The following is an 18894-nucleotide window of genomic DNA, read 5'->3' as shown; positions in this document are numbered from 1 at the left end:
AAGCAGCGCATGTAGGAGTTCCGACAGTCACAAAGGTCACCCATGTTGTTTTTTTAGACTTGTAAAAGGTCATTGTCCAATTGGAGCTGTGCGATGAACCGCCCCTCCCCTGACTACTTCTCTTGGCCAATAAATGGAAAGGCATGAATATAAATGCAAACCAATCAAGGCTGGAGAGTTGCTGCAAGAGCTCAGCTGGGGTGATGAGCTCATGCCTCTGTTAGAATGGAAAGGTATGTTCAAGCAGAGGAAACCACAAAAAGACATGAAATGAGTTAGGAGTCAAGAAAAACGCATGAAGGATCCAACTTGCAAGGTTTTTAAGTTTTAAGGTTTTAACAAGCTAAGGAATAAGTTGTCAGTCTTGACAAAAAACAAAGCTAAGCACTTCTCGGGCTAATCAGCTGCAGTTGTTGCAAATTAGGATGAAGCCAAATGAAAGGAAAGAGACTTTGCTGGCCGCCAAGGAAAACATTGAAATGGAATCACTCTCTTTCCACGAAACCCGTGAAGTGCTTCCAACACAAGAGCTGGAGGAAGACCATTGCGCTTACCAGGTACGAGCTCACTGTTGCTGCTTTCAATAAGGAATCTCCAATTGTGGGAAATATCGCAGGCTGACATTGAAATTGATAGAATAATAAGTAGTTTCTACCAAAAAGCAAGCCATTAAAAAAAAAAAAAAAAATGCCATCAACACTACTAGTTGTCGCTACTGTCATTTCTTTTTTTATATAATTTTATTTTTTGACGCTGAAGAACTTGGAGCATCCTCTGGTCGTCATTTGTGAGGAAGAGCCAATACTGGAGGTTGAAGCCCAGCAAGATGGAGTGCAGAAGTCCAAACCTCAACCCAACATGGTGACCCCATCCAGTGAAAGTGCAAATTGTGGAAGCCGCCCCCCTCCCCTTGTCTTCATGGAGGACATCGAGATAGAAATGGAGGTAGCGCCATGTGCTCATTATGTAACCTTCGCACATCAATCCAAATTTCCCTTTCTCTTTGAAAGGCCTAATTGCTCGCAGTCTTCGGTCATGTTATTTTCTCTGTAGAAGGACAGTGCTGACTTGCTAAATTTTTTCTTTGCTGTCTCAGGTGCTTCCTCACCTCACAAAGTCCAAGGCTCAACTTGTGGGGCTCATCACCCCGGTAACAAATGTCTTTCTTTTTTTTTTTTGGTTTGTTTGCATGATTACTTGCACACAGTATTGCACATGTGGACTTCTGATAATCTAATCTAAATCCAAAGGAGCACTCGTGATGTCATCAGTCAATCAACGCAAATTGTTGTCCATTGTTTTTGTGACTTGAACGTAGCAACTCGGATATTTTTTTATTTCATTTTTATTTGAGTTGAGGAACCAAATTGATCTTGAACAAACACCTCTTGCAGACATTTAGCTGCAAAGCGAGCCGAATGAAATGGAAGCCGCTGACTCCTCAGCAGAGCGGCCTGGTGGTCAAAGATGTTTTCTGCTTGCCCAGAGGCCTCTACGTTGAAGGAGAAATCGGCAGGTGATGAGAGGAAATCTATCCAATATTTCTCGGCGACGTCCATGAATAATCCTCATGCCTTGTGCGAGCCCTGTTGTCAATTCCTTATTTTTATTAATTTCGACTGAACGTAGCAGTTCCCATATTGTGCCAGCTGAGACAATAAAGATGGATAAGGTGTTCTAATTCTGTGTCTCCACAGGAACACGGCACCACAAGGCAAAGCGCAAGCTGCACTTTCAGCCATGGGACTGACTGCCCGGATCACCATTGATCGCGCGTGGTCAGCCAAACAGATGGCAAGTCGGTTGGCGGCGCTTTTCCAAGGCCGAGTTGCGAAAGAGGCCGGACAATGCTTTTCCTTCTCTTATTTAAAGGTACGTGTGTCATCTACGGGGATTTGCTTTTAGGCTTTCGAATTGAATGAGCAACCACGTGTTTGTTTTTGCAGTGCATGCAGCAGGTTCTCTTTGTCCCGGCCACACCTGTGGAAGGCTGGACTGGAGCGCAGGTCCTCAGGATCTCAGGACCGGGGGCGCTTTATATCCTCAGCCATCATGACCACCTGCAGGTCAGCTTTTTCTTTGGGTTTTTTTTTCCATTCAAATGTGGGGGTTGAAATATCCTGAGTTTTCAGAAGAAGAAAAAATATGAATATAAAAAAAACCCCTCATAAAACACCCCTACATTGAAAGAAAATATATTTCCAATTGTAGATGGACCTTGTTTGAGTGAGTTTGTCTTACTTGTAGGCTGCCACTGCTCCCGGCTGCGTGGATGTGGCTTGCGGACCTGAAACGCCATAATTGGTGGCCCAATTTCTGGCCGCATCTCGCCAAGCATACGAATGATGCCTATTTGCTGCACTTTAGACAGCTGTGGCGCCTTTTGCAAGTGCTGGGAGATAGATAACAGGAAAAAAAAATTAAAAAAAGCATTTTTTGTATCAATTTTTCATGCAATAATGCCCACCTGAAGGCAAGTGAAAGGTGTTTGCAGACAAGTGTGTATATCAGCATGATTGATTACAAAAAATGAAATTCACCAGAATTTTAAGTTGAGGTAGTATGAATTATCAATGTTTGTTTTTTAGTGTTTTTAATTGTTCTTAAAAATTAAACTTTTGACTTGACCAATATAATCTGTGATTGGTATTTTGATATAGTAATTGCACCACACGGGCATATCAGAGTATGCGCTATTTGGTGAGTTTGTCACACACAGTCTTGGAGGAAGATTTTTGATAGTTTTCCCCACTTTTATGCAAGAACCACATGAGAGAATATGCCCATTTTACGCTTGCAAGCGGAGAAAGTCATCATCACCCTACAGAGGAGCTTGAAAGCAGTCTAACTTTTACTTTATTGAGCGAAAACAGGGTGGGGGTGAGAGTGAACATGTTTTGGGGGTCACCTCTGCAAATTGGTTAAGCAAGAATGTTTCCACATCATTTGGAACGTTTCAACAACTGCAGGGAATGTGGAAAGTTTAAACGGTTCAAGGTAAGGTGGAAGGTTTTAACAAAGTTAATTATTCTAGTCAACATTCCAACATAATCATACAATCAAATTAATTTGTCAACCCTAACAATTTTATTCACACAGACGCGCACAAATAATCATCATGCTTTGTTTTGCCATAACTTGTATGGATTCTTGACGATCAATCCAACAGTAGTAGCAAAGCTTTAATGGGCCCTTTTTTGAAATTGAGAGACGTTGACGGTGTATGATGCTCCCCTCAGAAGCTGCTCTCTGAAAAGCTGTATCAAAAGAACAAAGTGAAAATTCCAGTACCCTCTATATAATTATCTATATTGCTGATGCACATAAATTCCACTTACCGCTTCAATAAATTCAATGATGTTATCATTGCTAATCCCATCAAACACTTTTAACTTCATCTTCATATGAACCAGAAACCGAGACCCGGCTGGAATTGAGAAACGTAAACATAGACAAAAAAAAAATATCAAAATGATGTCATGAAAGGAAGTCAAAGGAAATGCTCACCTTGCATAGTCATGGTTTTTGTAGATGCGGTTGTTGTGTTGGTTCCGGACATGGTTGTGTTTCGAGGGTCTGGACTCGAAGTAATCGCAGGTGTGCTTGGCAGTGTTTTGGAAGTTTGGGAAATGGTTGTATACGTGTTTTGGGGTGTGGCGACCATTGCCGTATTTGCTGTTGTCATTGCAACGCTCGGGATTGCGCTGGTTGTGGATTTGGTTGCGTTTTGAGTTGCCGTGGTCACCCTTGTGCTTCTTCCAAGTGTGGACAGGCTCGTGTCTGGAGTGGCTGTAGTCAGGGGCCTGTTTTCCACGGTTGAGGATTGTGTGGCGCTCGGCACTGTCGTTGCTGTAGATGTGGCTGGACTTTGGGATGCTCCATCAGGATTTGCGGATCTGCTATGGTTGAAGGTTGTGATGATCACGTTGGTCTGTGTTGTTGCAGGTGTGCTGCTGGGCCTTGTATGAGTTCTGGAAATCACAGGTATTCTTGTCACTGTTTCAGGTGTCAGGAACATGGTTGTATTTACGTTTTCGTGTGTGGTAGGTATTGTTGTGACAGTTGACGCTGTTGAGAATGGCATCGGGCTAGGTGTAGATTTAATGTTGTCTTGTGGCGTGATGGTGATCTCCGATGTGTTACTTGTTCCAGATGTGGACGTGGTTGTGTCAGGAGTTGTCGTCATCATGCTAAGTGGAGTCGCAGCGCTTGTGGACACCCTTGTGTTTAGAGTTGTTGTGCTTTTTGTTGCAAGTGTGGTGGCCATTGCTGTGCTTGCTGTTGTCATTGCAGTGCTCGGGATTGCGCTGGTTGTGGATTTGGTTGCGTTTTGAGTTGCCGTGGTCAGGCTTGTGCTTTGTCCAACTGTGGACAGGCTCGTGTCTGGAGTGGTTGTAGTCAGGGGTCTGTTTTCCGCGGTTGAGGATTGTGCGGTGCTTGGTACCGTTGTTGCTGTAGATGTTGCTGGACTTTGGGATGCGGTATCAGGACTTGTGAATCTGGTTTGGTTAAAGATTGTGATGATCACGTTGGTCTGTGTTGTTGCTGGTGTGCTGCTGGACATTGTATGAGTTCTGGCAATCGCAGGTATGCTTGTCACTGTTTCAGGTGTCAGGGACATGGTTGTATTTAAGTTTTGCGGTGTGGTAGGCATTGTTGTGACAGTTGACGCTGTTGAGATTGGCATCGGGCCAGGTGTAGATTTAATGTTGTCTTGTGGCGTGATGGTGATCTCCGATGTGTTACTTATTCCAGATGTGGATGTGGTTGTGTCAAGAGTTGCCGTCGTCATGCTAAGTGGCGTCGCAGCGCTTGTGGACACGTTTGTGTTTGGAGTTGTTGTGCTATTTGTTGCAAGTGTGGTGGCCATTGCTGTGTTTGCCGTTGTCATTGCGGTGCTTGGGATTGCGCTGGTGTTGGATTTGGTTGCATTTTGATTTGCCATGGTCACGCATGTGGTTTTTCCAAGTGTGGACAGGCTAGCGTCTGGAGTGGCTGTGGTCAGGGGTCTCTTTTCCGCGGTTGAGGATTGTGCGGTGCTCGGCACCGTCGCTGCTGTAGAAGTTGCTGGACTTTGGGATGCGCTATCAGAACTTGTGGATCTGGTTTGGTTGAAGGTTGTGATGATCACGTTGGTCTGTGTTGTTGCAGGTGTGCTGCTGGACATTGTATGAGTTCTGGCAATCGCAGGTATGCTTGTCACTGTTTCAGGCATCTGGGACATGGTTGTATTTACACTTTGGGCTGTGGCGGCCATTGCTGTGCTCTCCGTTGCCATTGCGTTGCTCGGGACTGCGCTGGTTGTGGATTTTGTTGCGCTTTGAGTTGCTGTGGTCACACTTGTGCTTTTTCCAAGTGTGGACAGGCTCGTGTCTGGAGTGGCTGTAGTCAGGGGCCTGTTTTCCACGGTTGAGGATTGTGTGGCGCTCGGCACTGTCGTTGCTGTAGATGTGGCTGGACTTTGGGTTGCTCCATCAGGATTTGCGGATCTGCTATGGTTGAAGGTTGTGATGATCACGTTGGTCTGTGTTGTTGCAGGTGTGCTGCTGGGCCTTGTATGAGTTCTGGAAATCACAGGTATTCTTGTCACTGTTTCAGGTGTCAGGGACATGGTTGTATTTACGTTTTCGTGTGTGGTAGGTATTGTTGTGACAGTTGACGCTGTTGAGAATGGCATCGGGCTAGGTGTAGATTTAATGTTGTCTTGTGGTGTGATGGTGATCTCCGATGTGTTACTTGTTCCAGATGTGGACGTGATTGCGTCAGGAGTTGTCGTCATCATGCTAAGTGGAGTCGCAGCGCTTGTGGACACCCTTGTGTTTAGAGTTGTTGTGCTTTTTGTTGCAAGTGTGGTGGCCATTGCTGTGCTTGCCGTTGTCATTGCAGTGCTCGGGATTGCGCTGGTTGTGGATTTGGTTGCGTTTTGAGTTGCCGTGGTCAGGCTTGTGCTTTGTCCAAGTGTGGACAGGCTCGTGTCTGGAGTGGTTGTAGTCAGGGGTCTGTTTTCCGCGGTTGAGGATTGTGCGGTGCTTGGTACCGTTGTTGCTGTAGATGTTGCTGGACTTTGGGATGCGGTATCAGGACTTGTGAATCTGGTTTGGTTAAAGGTTGTGATGATCACATTGGTCTCTGTGTTTGCAGGTGTGCTGCTGGACATTGTATGAGTTCTGGAAACCGCAGGTATGCTTGTCACTGTTTCAGGTGTCGGGGACATGGTTGTATTTAAGTTTTGCGGTGTGGTAGGCATTGTTGTGACAGTTGACGCTGTTGAGATTGGCATCGGGCCAGGTGTAGATTTAATGTTGTCTTGTGGCGTGATGGTGATCTCCGATGTGTTACTTATTCCAGATGTGGATGTGGTTGTGTCAAGAGTTGCCGTCGTCATGCTAAGTGGCGTCGCAGCGCTTGTGGACACGTTTGTGTTTGGAGTTGTTGTGCTATTTGTTGCAAGTGTGGTGGCCACTGCTGTGTTTGCCGTTGTCATTGCGGTGCTTGGGATTGCGCTGGTGTTGGATTTGGTTGCATTTTGATTTGCCATGGTCACGCATGTGGTTTTTCCAAGTGTGGACAGGCTAGCGTCTGGAGTGGCTGTGGTCAGGGGTCTCTTTTCCGCGGTTGAGGATTGTGCGGTGCTCGGCACCGTCGCTGCTGTAGAAGTTGCTGGACTTTGGGATGCGCTATCAGAACTTGTGGAAATGGTTTGGTTGAAGGTTGTGATGATCACGTTGGTCTGTGTTGTTGCTGGTGTGCTGCTGGACATTGTATGAGTTCTGGCAATCGCAGGTATGCTTGTCACTGTTTCAGGCATCTGGGACATGGTTGTATTTACACTTTGGGCTGTGGCGGCCATTGCTGTGCTCTCCGTTGCCATTGCGTTGCTCGGGACTGCGCTGGTTGTGGATTTTGTTGCGCTTTGAGTTGCTGTGGTCACACTTGTGCTTTTTCCAAGTGTGGACAGGCTCGTGTCTGGAGTGGCTGTAGTCAGGGGCCTGTTTTCCACGGTTGAGGATTGTGTGGCGCTCGGCACTGTCGTTGCTGTAGAAGTGGCTGGACTTTGGGATGCTCCATCAGGACTTGTGGATCTGGTATGGTTGAAGGTTGTGATGATCACGTTGGTCTGTGTTGTTGCAGGTGTGATGCTGGGCATTGTATGAGTTTTGGAAATCGCAGGTATGCTTGTCACAGTTTCAGTTGTCAGGGACATGGTTGTATTTACGTTTTGGGGTGTTGTGACAGTTGACGCTGTTGATATTGTAATCGGGTTAGGTGGAGATTTAATGTTGTCTTGTGGCGTGATTTCCAATGTGTTACTTGTTCCAGATGTGGACGTGGTTGTGTCAGAAGTTTCCGTTGACATGCTAAGTGGCGTCGCAGCGCTTGTGGACAAGCTTGTGTTTGGAGTTGTTGTGCTTCTTGATGCAAGTGTGGTGGTTTTTGTTGAGCTCATTGCAGACATTGTTGTTTTTGATAGCTGTTGGCTTGCAATGGTCATAGGTACGCTTGTCCTTGTTGATGACATGGTTATATTTGTGTTCTGGCGATTGGTCATGGTTGTCATTGCTATCGGAGCACTCAGGATTGTGCCGGTTGTGGGAATACTTGTGTTTTGTGGCGTAGTGGCGATGCTTGTCGTAGATGTGTTTGTTGTTGCAGATCTGGAATCAGTCGTGATTGGACTCACTGCAGTCATGGGGCTCTTTGTTATGCTTGAAGATTCAGCGCTTTTTGGCACTGTCAATGATGTTGGTGGGGCGGTTGTGTTTTGGGATGGCGGTGCTGTCGCAGGACTTGTTTGCATGGTCGTGGTTGTTGTTGCAGATGCTGCGCTTGGCACTGCACTCGATGTCGAAACGGTTGTGATTGCTATTTTTGTGCTTTGGGTAATCACAGGTATGCTTGTTGCTTCAGGTGATATCGTCGAATTTATGTTGTGGGCTCGGGTCGTCATTGTTGTGATTGTCATAGTCTCTGTTGACGTGCTTGGCATTGTACTAGTTGTTGAAATGGTTGTGTTCAATGGGCTCGGGGCAGCAGTAGTCACAGGTGCACTTGTCATTGTTTCGAATGTTTGGGATATGCTTGCAGCTGAGCTCTGGCTTTTGGAAGCCGCTGTTGGGTTTTGGGTAGCTGTAGTCACAGATGCGCTTTCAGCTGTTTGGGCTAAGATTGTATCGAAGATTGGCTTTGCACTAGTCATTGTGTGATTTGTTGGTATTGCACTCGGCATTGGGCTAGTTGAGGATATAGTTGAGTTTTGTGGGGCTGTGGTGATGTCAATCAAAGATGTCTTAGCTCTTGCAGATGAGGACATGCTAGTGTCCTGAGTGACTTCAGTCACGGATCCGTTTGTTGTGGTTGAAGAACCTGTGCTTTTTGGCACGCTAGTAACTCTTGCTATGTTTGTGCTTGTGTTTCCAGTCCTGGAAATTGTAGATGCAGGATTTGTAGATTTGATTGTGTTTGGGGTTGTTGTCATGGTTTTGCTTCTGGTACCTGGTGTTGTACTATTTGTGGGTGTGGTTGTGTTTAATGAGGTTTGGGTTGCGGTAGTCACGGGGATGCTAGTCATCAACTTAGGTGTTAACGATATGCTTGTATTGGTATTTTGTGTTGCACTAGTCATGGTTGTGATTGATGTGGTAGTTGTAGCTATACCAACAGTGGTAGTTGTGATAGTGGTAGTCATCGAAATGTTTTTGGTTGCTGATGCGATCATGGCTATGTGTGGAGCTGCTGTAGTCGTCAGTCTGTTTGCTGTTGTTGAACATTCTGAGTTAGCTGTGAATGTGGGTGTCTTTTGGGGTGCAGAAGTCGTGGATGGTATGGCTGTTGCAAGACTTGTGGATATGGTTGTGTTTTGGGATGTCTGTGTTGTTGCAAGTGTGGTTCTACTGATTGTAACTGTGGTTGTTTTTAATGGGTCTTGAGTTGTTGCAGGCGTTGTTCTATTCAAAGTGGTTTTTGTCGTGTCTGTGGAAATGATAGATTCGGTTCTCAAATCCTTTTCTATGGTTGTTGTTCCACATTGGTGGGAAACAACTGTAGTATTGAGCTCACTGCTAGTGTTGGTTAGAATCCCAGGCGTGGTCGAGTTATCGTCTTCCAATGCTGCTGCAGTGCTGGTTCCTGCAGTCATGGTTGGCTGAGCTGAATCTATAACTGCGGTAGTTTGAAACTGAGTCAGACCAATGTCTACATGAATTGTATCTATACAGCAAAAACATGTTTAGTCGATTGGCTGTTAAGTCTGAGAGAAATAAAGTTTGCCAAAATATAACTATCATAAACCCTGACCAGACAGGCCTCTTAAATAACAAAAACAAAAATTAGATTGAGAAGTTGACACGTAATAAAGACTAGGCTACGCTTCAGTGTTAAAAGTAGAGTGCATGTTCACAGACAAGTTCTTTGTGGAAACATGTTTGTGCCCATCACATTGATCTGTTTGTTTATTTATTTATTTGATCTATTTGATTAATAGTATTTATTATTAACCCATCTATTTAATTTAATCAGATCTATTGTCTTCCTCTCTTTTGTTATTGATTTGTTTGTGTCCGATGTTTATATTGTCTATCTATTTATGTATTTAACTTCCACCGAGGATCACTAAAGTATCTATCTATCTATCTATCTATCTATCTATCTATCTATCTATCTATCTATCTATCTATCTATCTATCTATCTATCTATCTATCTATCTATCTATCTATCTATCTATCTATCTATCTATCTATCTATCTATCTATCTATCTATCTATCTATCTATCCATCCATCCATCCATCCATCCATCCATCCATCCATCCATCCATCCATCCATCCATCCGCCCGCCCGCCCGCCCGCCCGTCCGTCCGTCCGTCCAGTTTTCTTAAGTGATTTTGTTAATCCTTTCAGTCATAAAAATCAGGCATCTTTCAATTTTGTGCTAAACAAACTACAAAATGCTTGAAGCAAAACTTACCTTGAAAAGATGCATACAAATATCCATGCAAACAGATCCAAAAGAGGATTTTTCTTTTCATCTTCATGGTGACAACCAAGTTAGGTCTCTCCAGCCAGAATAAGTGTATTATGCTCATTTCCAGGAATGATTTTGCTTTTTGCTCTTTCCTTGTTCATGCTCCACCCTCAGCTTGGGAGCAAGGTCCGTTCAGAGGGAGGCTGTAGATCTTTGAAACTCAAATCCCTAATTTGAAAAAAAAAGAAAGTTAAACATTGTATAGAATTGTATGACCTGGCAATTGACCCTTATTACCCAGTTGGTGTCAGGTGGCTAGTAATAAGCAGACAATACACTGAACTTAATCAACAAGGAACAAATTCCCATTAAGGTTGTCAAACTGGTTTTTGAGCACATCGGTATGATTTCAACAAACCTCCTCATCAATTTCGTTTTTTACTTTGAAAGTTAATTAATATTTAAGGGTCTGAGACTTCCCTAATTCTACTATTCAAATGTGTTTGTTTTTTAAATAAGCTGATTATACAAGTTTGTGGGTTTACCGATATACTTTTGTTTTTTTGTTATTTATTGTGTTTTTTATTATTATTTACTTTTATTATTATTTTAATTTTGGTTATTATTAAATATTATTATTATGGTTCCTAGTAGTGATTTGTTTGACACGACAATTTGTAGTGTAACACAGTGTGCGCATGCTCAGTGGTATGGCAGCTTGTAGTTCCGTAGACATTTAAGTAGAGAGCACTCATGGTAGCTGTATGGTGGGAAAAAAATGCCTTTCCCATTCGGGGTAAACTATAGTCTTGACGAAAAGGTTTATTATCTGACTAATGTTTTTTCGTTTTGTTTTACAAATGTAGCAAACAGGCGCAACCTATCGTTCTGTTTCCATTGCTTGGAAGTTTGCGTTTGCACCGCTAGTAATCGTGTTCGCTAGATATACAGCATTGCTCATTCCAAATCAGACGGCTCGCTCGCTTTATGAATTCCATTCATATCTATTGGGCATTAATTGTGTCTCTGTCGATTTCTTTTCCCGAGTAAAATAATGTAAGGCATCGCTGCTTTTGCGCATAATGGACAGGGACTTGTTGAGGCAGTGTCTGACGTATCACGGCGAATCATTGTTCAACACCTTGAAATGCGAACAAACCGAGAACCCCGACTTTCAAGCGGTGGTGGCTGACCTGTGCAAGACTCCGTATGAGAGGTAAACAGCATTTCCAGCCTCCTACCAATTTCTGCACGCCTGAACCGCCTTCATCTCCAAAGCTTCCAGTTTTTGCTGCCCAAAGGGAATCTAAGCACCTGTGCCACTTCTCTTTTCTTATTATTGCTATCATCTCTAGCCCTTAACATCTCATCTCTTGTGTAGCTTCCCTTAATACTGTACTTCAATCATGGAATCAGCCTGACACTTCTTCACCCCACCCTCTTTCACCTGGATAGTGGACCCCAAGTACTTGAAGGCGTGCATCTTCTCCTTGTAAACGCACCGTGTGACTGTCCACCCTTTCATTCACACACATGTATTCTCCACGGAGTAATGATGACAATCTTAATGATTGATACCCCTCCACAGAAGATTTATAATTTCCTCTAGCAAAGCACCTTTCTGTTAGGCAAGGGACGACGAAATATCGTGTGACGAAATGTAGCTCCTCGGGTTCAAATGATATCCTGTCAAGATCTCTTTGTGCCCCTTGACAGAAATGGCGAAGAGCAGAGCAGCCCCCTTGTGGAGCAGTTCATTGCTCGCAAGGCTGACATTCTTTTCAGTCCGTCATGGAAGACTGCAACTCCGAAAGAAGAAGAAGAAGAAGGAGGAGGAGGAGGAGGACAGGAAGAAGTGGCAGGTTGTCCACACTTTGCACTTCATTTTAAAACAGTTTCACTATTTCAACAAAAACGATTCAATATCTGCAGATCTTATCCTGAGTCTGATGTCATTATTAGCTCGGATATAAAAATTCAGCGGAATTAATGTGCGTGGTTAAGTGTGGAGTGTGACTTGTGGCGAGTACCTCAGAATTGTCTTGTCTTTTGCAGAGGCGTATGCTGTCATGCCACCGCTGGAGTTATTCATGGAGGTGCCTTTTGAGGAGAGAAGGGCTATGCTTTACCGGGATTTAGAACCCGGAGACATCGTGATGGGAAGGATCAACAATGTTCGCGAATACGGCTTCTTTCTCACGCTCATTTGCACGGCAGGAGGACTGAACAGAGACATCGAAGACCTGGAGTTGTCCGTAAGATAGCAGTCAGGCATTGTACACAAGAAGCGATCGGTGGCAAGTGCTGTAGTGGCAAGGTGGCGGGTGACGAAGCGCTCCTCACCGCTGCATTTTTTGTTTTGAACCCTAGGCTCTTTGCCACATTAAAGAAATCCCTTCAACCGGCAGCCATGACGATCCTTTGTCCTACTACCAGATTGGCGACTTAATCCGAGGTGATTCTTTTTGTTGATACGTGTTGCACTTAGCAACCAAGCAAATGCTCACATGTTTGTACCCTAGCTTTTCAAGTTGGCTTTTCCTACTGTTTGCCAGCTATGTAGACAAAATCATCAAAATCTTTGTTGTTTTTTTTTTCTTCTTTTTTTAGCTGGTGTGAAAGACATTGACCGCTACCAGGAAAAAATAACGGTTTCCCTTATGCAAGCGTCCATTTCTGCCAGATCAGACTGCATCCAACTCGGAGTTATGACCAGGGAGGAGCTTCCTGTCCAGTACGAGTAAGAGCACCGAATAGCAATAACATCCAAACGAAATGCAAATCAACGTCGACAAAAAACATGACGTCAAATTACTGTCACGGCACCCTCGACACAGGCGTAGCATTTGCGCGGCCAGTGACACCAGCAAGACGTACGAGCGCATACTCAGGTGTTGCCATGGCTACCATAACCCCTGTGTGGTGGACTACTTGCTGGAGAAAATTGGCGTCAGTGACGTCCATCCTCCGTCGATGATGAGAGGCCTCCAGAGGTAAATGTGTCTGACGGGCTTTCCTCACGCACTGTAACAATGTTGTCACGGTTCTCGCCTCGACAGCAAACTGTTTGAAAAGGACGATTTTGCCGCTGTCATCCGGAAGCAGCAATCTGCATCCTGGGCCTTGAAATGGTACAAGACACAGCAGCGTCTCCTGCAGGACGGCAACGACGCATAATGACCTCTGTGTCCGTCCCCCCCCCCCTTCGCCTCACAGTGTTAAGGTAGGCGTGGACCACTTCAAGCAGGGTCGCCATGTGGAAGCCATGAATGAGTACAACAAAGCTTTGGACATCGACACCAATAATGTGGAAGCCCTGGTAGCACGCGGAGCTCTGTGAGTTATTCTGAATTTATTTGAGGCAAAAACAAGATTGCTGATGTATTTGAATGGGGTTCCATTCCCAGGTATGCCAATAAAGGCGTCATCATGAAGGCCATATCGGATTTTGAATTGGCCCTGGAGACCTGTCCGGATCACCGCAATGCCAAGAAGTACCTCTGCCAAACACTGGTTGAGAGAGGAAAACAGTAAGTTGGAATTAACATCATCACCCGGAGTGCCTCAAGGGTTGTCTGTCACATCACGTCAAGTGTTTCTCCCGCGTAGACTTGAGGAGCAAGAGAAGCTGGTGACAGCGGAAGGAGTGTACCGAAGAGCGCTTTCTCTAGATGACGCCAACACCGAGGCCCAGGAGGCCCTGAAAAAAATCATGCAGACCATACAGGTGGGTGGCCGGGCCTCAATGCGCCGGCTCACTCGCTTGCTCACTTCAACAGAGCTTCATAGCTGATCTTACCACATTGTTTTATTTTTTGCAAAGTGGCATATTTCATCTGGCCAAGCTATTTTTCGAGCCCATTCTTGGCAAATGTTTTTTTCTGCGATTTTCCCCATGCGGTTTGTAATGCTGATGAGATTTGTGTGTGTGTGTTTGTGCGTGTGTGTGCGCGCATCTGTTTGTGACCCTGGGACTTGACCTTCCGACCGACACGGCCTTTGTCCCGTGGGGCGGGGGGGAATGAACCGTGGAACACAATGACGCCGCCTCCGCTTCCCATTCTGATCGTCAAACGGTAACATTGTGACCTTTTGTCTCTGCCTGTAACTCCTCAAACGTGTGTGCCGCTGTCCGTTTCTTGGACGACGCCACTTTTCTATGGTAAACACATCATCGTAACCGCGTCCTCTGCAAACCATGTGCACGTTCTCTGCGTTGGGCTGTGTTTGACATGAAACAACGCAATTCCATCAATGGATTACATGTGATGGGTCACGGCGCTTTTACTTTCTCTACGAATGGCCGTTGTTGCGCCTCAAATTGTCTCGCCTCGCGGCCATGAAGAATTCAATTCGCCTGCGGGAAGAAGCGTTGGCGAAGGAAGTGGAGGAAAAAGCCAAAAGCAGTCAAAGCAGCGCTGAGAAATTGCGTAAGATCATGAAAGATGAGAAGAGGTGAGTTCTTTCTTTCCCTTTGAATTGGATGCTGCACCGCACCTGGACAAATCTGGACAGTAAGTATTGGACCCCATCAAAAGTCCTCAGCGTCTTTCTTTTTGCTAGGATGAAACGAAAACGAAAGAGATCCAGCTCATCTTCGTCATCCTCTACCTCTGGCAAATCGTCCACCTCGTCGTCATCGTCCTCTCGCCGGAGAGCCAAAAGAAAGAAAAAGAAAAAGCGCAAGTCGGCACGAGAAAGCAAGCGCCATCGTGGCGGCAGGAGGAAGAGCGAAGAGGGTAAGCGTGCCAAAAAGCGCAAGGAGAAAGAGGACGAAGAGTCGGAGTGCTACTCGCCACCTCCCGATACCGCCGCCACCTTTCTCCACCAGAACCCCTGGGAGGCTTTCGAGGAGGGGGAGGTTGGCGCAGGTGGAGAGCCCAGTAGGAAGGCCAACGAAGGTGATGGCCTGAGAATCTGTCTCTATTCTTTGTCATCGTCCTCCGAGGAGGACAAATGCTCGTGGCCGTCGCACAGGGAGAGCCAAAGAAAGGAAAGCAGGAGCGTCAGTTCAGACCGAGAAGGCGGGAAAAATAAGAGCCGAGGCAACGGGCAACAAAGAACGACCGATTGGCCCAAAAGAAACAGCTTGGACGAGAGGAAGCGCAGAGTTTCTTGCTCGTCGTCTGAGTCGGCCTTTTCCAGAAAACCCTTTCATAGCAAAGATCTTTCCAGGCGCAATTCCTTCCGAGGCGATGACGACGAAATGCAGGCGGAGAATGGCGGCACTAAGGCAAAAGTTGAAGCCAGTTGGAGCCGGTCCAGTCCAGCTGAAGTCCAAAGCGAGCAGGAGGAAGAGATCTCGCTGCCCGAAGGGAAGTCCAAAAAAGACCTTCCGGCAAACCTCTTGCAAATCTTTAATCAGATCGCCAAGTTTCAGAAAGAGAAAGGCATCGAACCCAAAAAGGGCGCAAGCTCCATGTGAAAATGGCAAACAAGTACCAATGCACTACACAACTCACATGGAACGAAAACGTTTTTTTTTTTTTTTTTTTTTTTAAATTTTTTTACGCATTCATTTGATTATTGGTTCCCTGCAGTCTCTTTCAACACTTGGTGGAAAAGAGTAGCGTCTATTTTGAGAGAGCTGCTTAGAGATGTCAGGTGGAAACTACAGGGAAAAAAAAAAATTGAGCCATTGAACATTGCATCGTCATAGAGAGCAACACTTTAGATGGGTCGGTAATTTGGAAAGATCAGATTTGTGAAAAATATCAAACCAAATTCGAACATAGAAGCTTTGATGTGGTAAAAAAAAATGCAACAATTGACAGGCCAAGGTAAGATGACGCCTGCCAAAGACGGCAAACGTGAATGAACAAAACGTGCGCAGAACCTTTTAGCACCAACGGTGCCTTCGAGTTGGGCAAGTTTTGCGACTCTGGAAAGAAAGTGAAAAGTTTTGTCCATATGTGCTCAGTGGCAACCGGTTCATAGTGTTTGTTCCCAGTCAGTCAGCTTAGAAAAAAAAATTTGATTGCTGGGCTCACATGGTGCATTGTGATGACAAGGTAACCAATCTTGGGCCATTTTGGTTGCCCCCACCCCCAACAGATGTAACCATTTGAATAAAGTCTTAACATGAGGAGCTAGACATGATGTCATTGTTTGCTGAAGAAATCCAAAACATGTTCAAATGTGTGCCAGACGAGTTTTCTTATTGGAATGTCGGTCAGTGGAGAGCACCAGTCAATAGTGCGCTCCATATTTGCTTCATTAACCACTTGTAGTCTTTTTTACTTCTTTAGATGGCCCTCTCTGATCGAAACATTACACTGACACCGAAAGCCCTTGATTTCAATTAACATTGCTATCTAGAGGAGTCACAAAATAAAACAACTGTTTCATAAAATAAATTTGAAGCTTTGTGTTTCATTAGAAAGTGGACGTTGTTTTTGTGCCTGCAAGAACAATACAAAAACAGCTTATGTATGAATCCCTTGACTTAATCTATGCTGGCTGTTTTCCAGAACTGCATGTGAGTTTTTTGTTAGCAAGATTTAAAAAGAAAAAACCTGCGTGTTATATATATTGTGAAAGGCTAGTTCATGAAAACCCATTCAATTTTGGTGAGGATCCAGCGAAAGGTGTGAACATGACAATTTTATACTGTCAACACCCAACGATGGTGCAACAGTGGTGAAAACCTGAGTCACGGCAAAACTCCTTTGAGTGTGTTTCGAGTGACTTGCGTGAGCTCCAAAATTCCACTTGAATTTTGAAGGCGCATTCTCCTTTCTGACTCAACATGTGTGACAGAATCCTTTTCAATCGCAATGTTGATCCTGAACAAGCATGGAAGTGAAACTCTTAGAAGTTGAAGGGGCACTAAATGGCCATTCATGCTGACATACTGGTGTGCATCTCTGCTATTGTCCACTGGAGGGCAGTGCAACACTGCGAGAGCTCCAACTGCTTGCAGAGTGTGTGTGTGTGTAATTAAAAAAAAAATAAAAAAAAAAAATATATATATATATATATATATATATATATATATATATATATATATATATATATATATATATATATATATATATATATATATATATATATATATATTACTCATTTACTGCACACTTGATTTTCCACCCAGGTGCAAATGCTGACCTTGCACTGCAGCAATAAGTTGGAGGTGTCAAAATTGGAGGAGGAAGAAAGGAAGGAAGGCCAGAGGGAGGCGGGCTATTGTGACTGCTGGACGATGGAGCCAAAAGAATAATTGTCCTTGAAGGTGAGGGTCTCTCTGGCCGCTGGTTTGAGAGGTCAGCGGCAACGGCCGCAGCTGTCCTGCTTGAGCGACTCTGACGAAGCAGCAGATTTGAGCCTAATTCATGAATCATCCTCCTGGGGTCCCACCCGGACGCCTTTTCATAAAGAGGGATTCCTCCTCGTAGGCTTCTTTCTTCCGAGTCGAGGCAATCGGACCGTTGAACATGCACAGGGAGATGAGACATTTTAAATTAGCGTTTGCTCGGCGTTCTATAGTGAGAGGTGGGCAAAATGACATTTTTCATTTGCCACAATGAATGGCACTACATTGAATTCTGTGAGCGTGAAGTGCGTAATGGAAGAGGATCGCACATATGTGCTGGCTGTGTGTTGGAGCATAATGAGGAATTTGAAGGTCTTCTGTCCTCTGCTGCCACTCAATGTTGTCACTTGCGCTTGTCTTCAAGCTGCCACATTTGCTGAAAAGCCGCTCGCTTCTTCAGCACACGGATAAATTCAGCTAAAAGTTGACTTGAGAATTTATGATTAACAGCTCAACCAAATTGCTTCTTTAACTTTGTGTCAAATGAGTTGCTTTGTCCATCTGGAAAGTTCAAGATCAATTTAGTATATTCCTCATTTATTCCTGCTTTGGGACATTTTTAGATTCACCACATAGTCACCACTTTTGACCTCCCCCTCCCTCCCCGCCTGTCTTCGGCAGTCATTTATTTACACGCAGGAATACACATTGCATCCTCAAAAGATGTTTCTCTTTGCCACAAGCAAATTCGACACAAAACAAGTGTACGCTCTCTCTCTCTCTCCTTCTCCCTCCTCCCCTCTCTCTCTCTCTCTCTCCCCCCGCTCTCCCTCGCTCTCGCTCGTTCTCCCTCGCTCTCCCTCTCACAAATCAAAGTGAACAGAATGTCCTGTGGCGAGCACACGTGCATTGTCCAACTGCTCCGCTCGTATTAGCAAGTAAATAGACGCTCTTAGTGATGCTCTCAAAAACGCTTGCAAATTCCATTACTCTGTTAAACTCTCCAAAAAGGATTTGGGTTAATTTAGTAAACACAGGGTCATAGCCGCCACAAAAGCTGAGAGGGAGCGAGGCTTGGCCGCATGTGTGTGTGCACGCGCACGCGCACGCAGGCGCGTATGAGAAAGAAACGCTGACTATGTGAAGCCGAGCCGTCGTCGCCTTTGCTGCAGCGGCAGCAGCACTCTTAAAGCCGGCCGCTCTCTCCACAGAGATAGCGCTTCTTTCTCATTTGCTGGGGCCCTATTTTAATAATAGCTGTGCATAAGTAATTTCTAAAAGGCCAAGCAGGCACACCGGCGCGCGAGGGGGGGGGGGGGGGGGGGGGGGAATTAAACTCATTTTATCTGTGAGCAGGTGGATTTCTATTTATCATTAACATGCATAGAATTTGCACAATGTTATTTCTTGCCGCTGCTACTGATGGAACGTCATCCAAATAATGTCGGAGGAGGGTCTGCGCTTTTTTTTTGGTTTGCTTATGCAGGAGTGAAATTCATAGATAAATGTAGTGGGGTTTTTTTTTTGCTTTGCAATTTTCTGCAAATGAAAACTAATTCTGAGACGCTTCTTATTACCGTACAGGCTCATTTGGTTTGCATTAAAGGAACAGGGGCGACGTGAGGATTTGTGCCAGATTTCCCAAAGATGCTGGCACATTTGCTCCGATATCATTAGTGAC

The 18894-nt window shown here is 45.0% G+C and overlaps 3 protein-coding genes across 5 annotated transcripts; 2 read left to right on the top strand and 1 right to left on the bottom strand.

The window, feature by feature from the left end:
* The first annotated feature begins 164 nt into the window (after window positions 1-164).
* LOC125976123 (uncharacterized) lies at window positions 165-2636 on the top strand. Its single transcript, XM_049732028.2, has 7 exons — window positions 165-557; window positions 760-945; window positions 1097-1150; window positions 1395-1516; window positions 1698-1872; window positions 1947-2066; window positions 2248-2636. The coding sequence occupies exons 1-7, from the start codon at window positions 426-428 to the stop codon at window positions 2299-2301; spliced, it is 843 nt and encodes a 280-aa protein (XP_049587985.1). The 5' UTR covers window positions 165-425; the 3' UTR covers window positions 2302-2636.
* Window positions 2637-3064: 428 nt separating this feature from the next.
* On the bottom strand, window positions 3065-10667 carry LOC125976120 (mucin-2-like). 2 transcript variants are annotated; one of them, XM_049732019.2, is made up of 4 exons: window positions 9965-10667; window positions 3508-9159; window positions 3339-3427; window positions 3065-3257 (listed from the first exon to the last, which is right to left on the bottom strand). In XM_049732019.2, exons 1-4 carry the CDS (start codon window positions 10080-10082, stop codon window positions 3183-3185), a joined length of 5934 nt encoding a protein of 1977 aa, XP_049587976.1. In that variant the 5' UTR covers window positions 10083-10667; the 3' UTR covers window positions 3065-3182. The 2 variants fall into 2 exon arrangements, with proteins under 2 accessions (XP_049587976.1, XP_049587977.1); XM_049732020.2 differs by lacking the exon at window positions 9965-10667 and having other exon boundaries at window positions 3508-9821.
* An 18-nt stretch (window positions 10668-10685) lies between these two features.
* Window positions 10686-16053, top strand: ttc14 (tetratricopeptide repeat domain 14). Of its 2 annotated transcripts, XM_049732026.2 has the most exons (13): window positions 10686-11177; window positions 11678-11823; window positions 12017-12216; window positions 12332-12416; window positions 12572-12701; window positions 12799-12954; window positions 13021-13092; window positions 13178-13297; window positions 13369-13491; window positions 13571-13688; window positions 14307-14416; window positions 14525-14700; window positions 14793-15010. In XM_049732026.2, exons 1-13 carry the CDS (start codon window positions 11044-11046, stop codon window positions 14846-14848), a joined length of 1626 nt encoding a protein of 541 aa, XP_049587983.1. In that variant the 5' UTR covers window positions 10686-11043; the 3' UTR covers window positions 14849-15010. The 2 variants fall into 2 exon arrangements, with proteins under 2 accessions (XP_049587983.1, XP_049587982.1); XM_049732025.2 differs by having other exon boundaries at window positions 10691-11177; window positions 14525-16053.
* Window positions 16054-18894: the final 2841 nt, after the last annotated feature.

The sequence above is a fragment of the Syngnathus scovelli genome, chromosome 10 (genome assembly GCF_024217435.2).
Source record: "Syngnathus scovelli strain Florida chromosome 10, RoL_Ssco_1.2, whole genome shotgun sequence".
In the NCBI taxonomy this organism is placed as follows: Eukaryota; Metazoa; Chordata; class Actinopteri; order Syngnathiformes; family Syngnathidae; genus Syngnathus; species Syngnathus scovelli.
This window is presented reverse-complemented; position numbering and strand designations above follow the sequence as displayed.

Coding starts and splice junctions, on each gene's coding strand:
- LOC125976120 (XM_049732019.2), bottom strand. CDS start 10,082: ATGAGCATAATACACTTATTCTGGCTGGAGAGACCTAACTTGGTTGTC. Junction 3,428..3,507: donor AAAAACCATGACTATGCAAG/GTGAGCATTTCC, acceptor TCTCAATTCCAG/CCGGGTCTCGGTTTCTGGTT. Junction 3,258..3,338: donor TCATTGAATTTATTGAAGCG/GTAAGTGGAATT, acceptor CTTTTGATACAG/CTTTTCAGAGAGCAGCTTCT.
- LOC125976123 (XM_049732028.2), top strand. CDS start 426: ATGAAGCCAAATGAAAGGAAAGAGACTTTGCTGGCCGCCAAGGAAAAC. Junction 1,517..1,697: donor GTTGAAGGAGAAATCGGCAG/GTGATGAGAGGA, acceptor GTGTCTCCACAG/GAACACGGCACCACAAGGCA. Junction 2,067..2,247: donor GCCATCATGACCACCTGCAG/GTCAGCTTTTTC, acceptor TCTTACTTGTAG/GCTGCCACTGCTCCCGGCTG.
- ttc14 (XM_049732025.2), top strand. CDS start 11,044: ATGGACAGGGACTTGTTGAGGCAGTGTCTGACGTATCACGGCGAATCA. Junction 12,702..12,798: donor GAGCTTCCTGTCCAGTACGA/GTAAGAGCACCG, acceptor CCCTCGACACAG/GCGTAGCATTTGCGCGGCCA. Junction 13,689..14,306: donor AAATCATGCAGACCATACAG/GTGGGTGGCCGG, acceptor GCGGCCATGAAG/AATTCAATTCGCCTGCGGGA.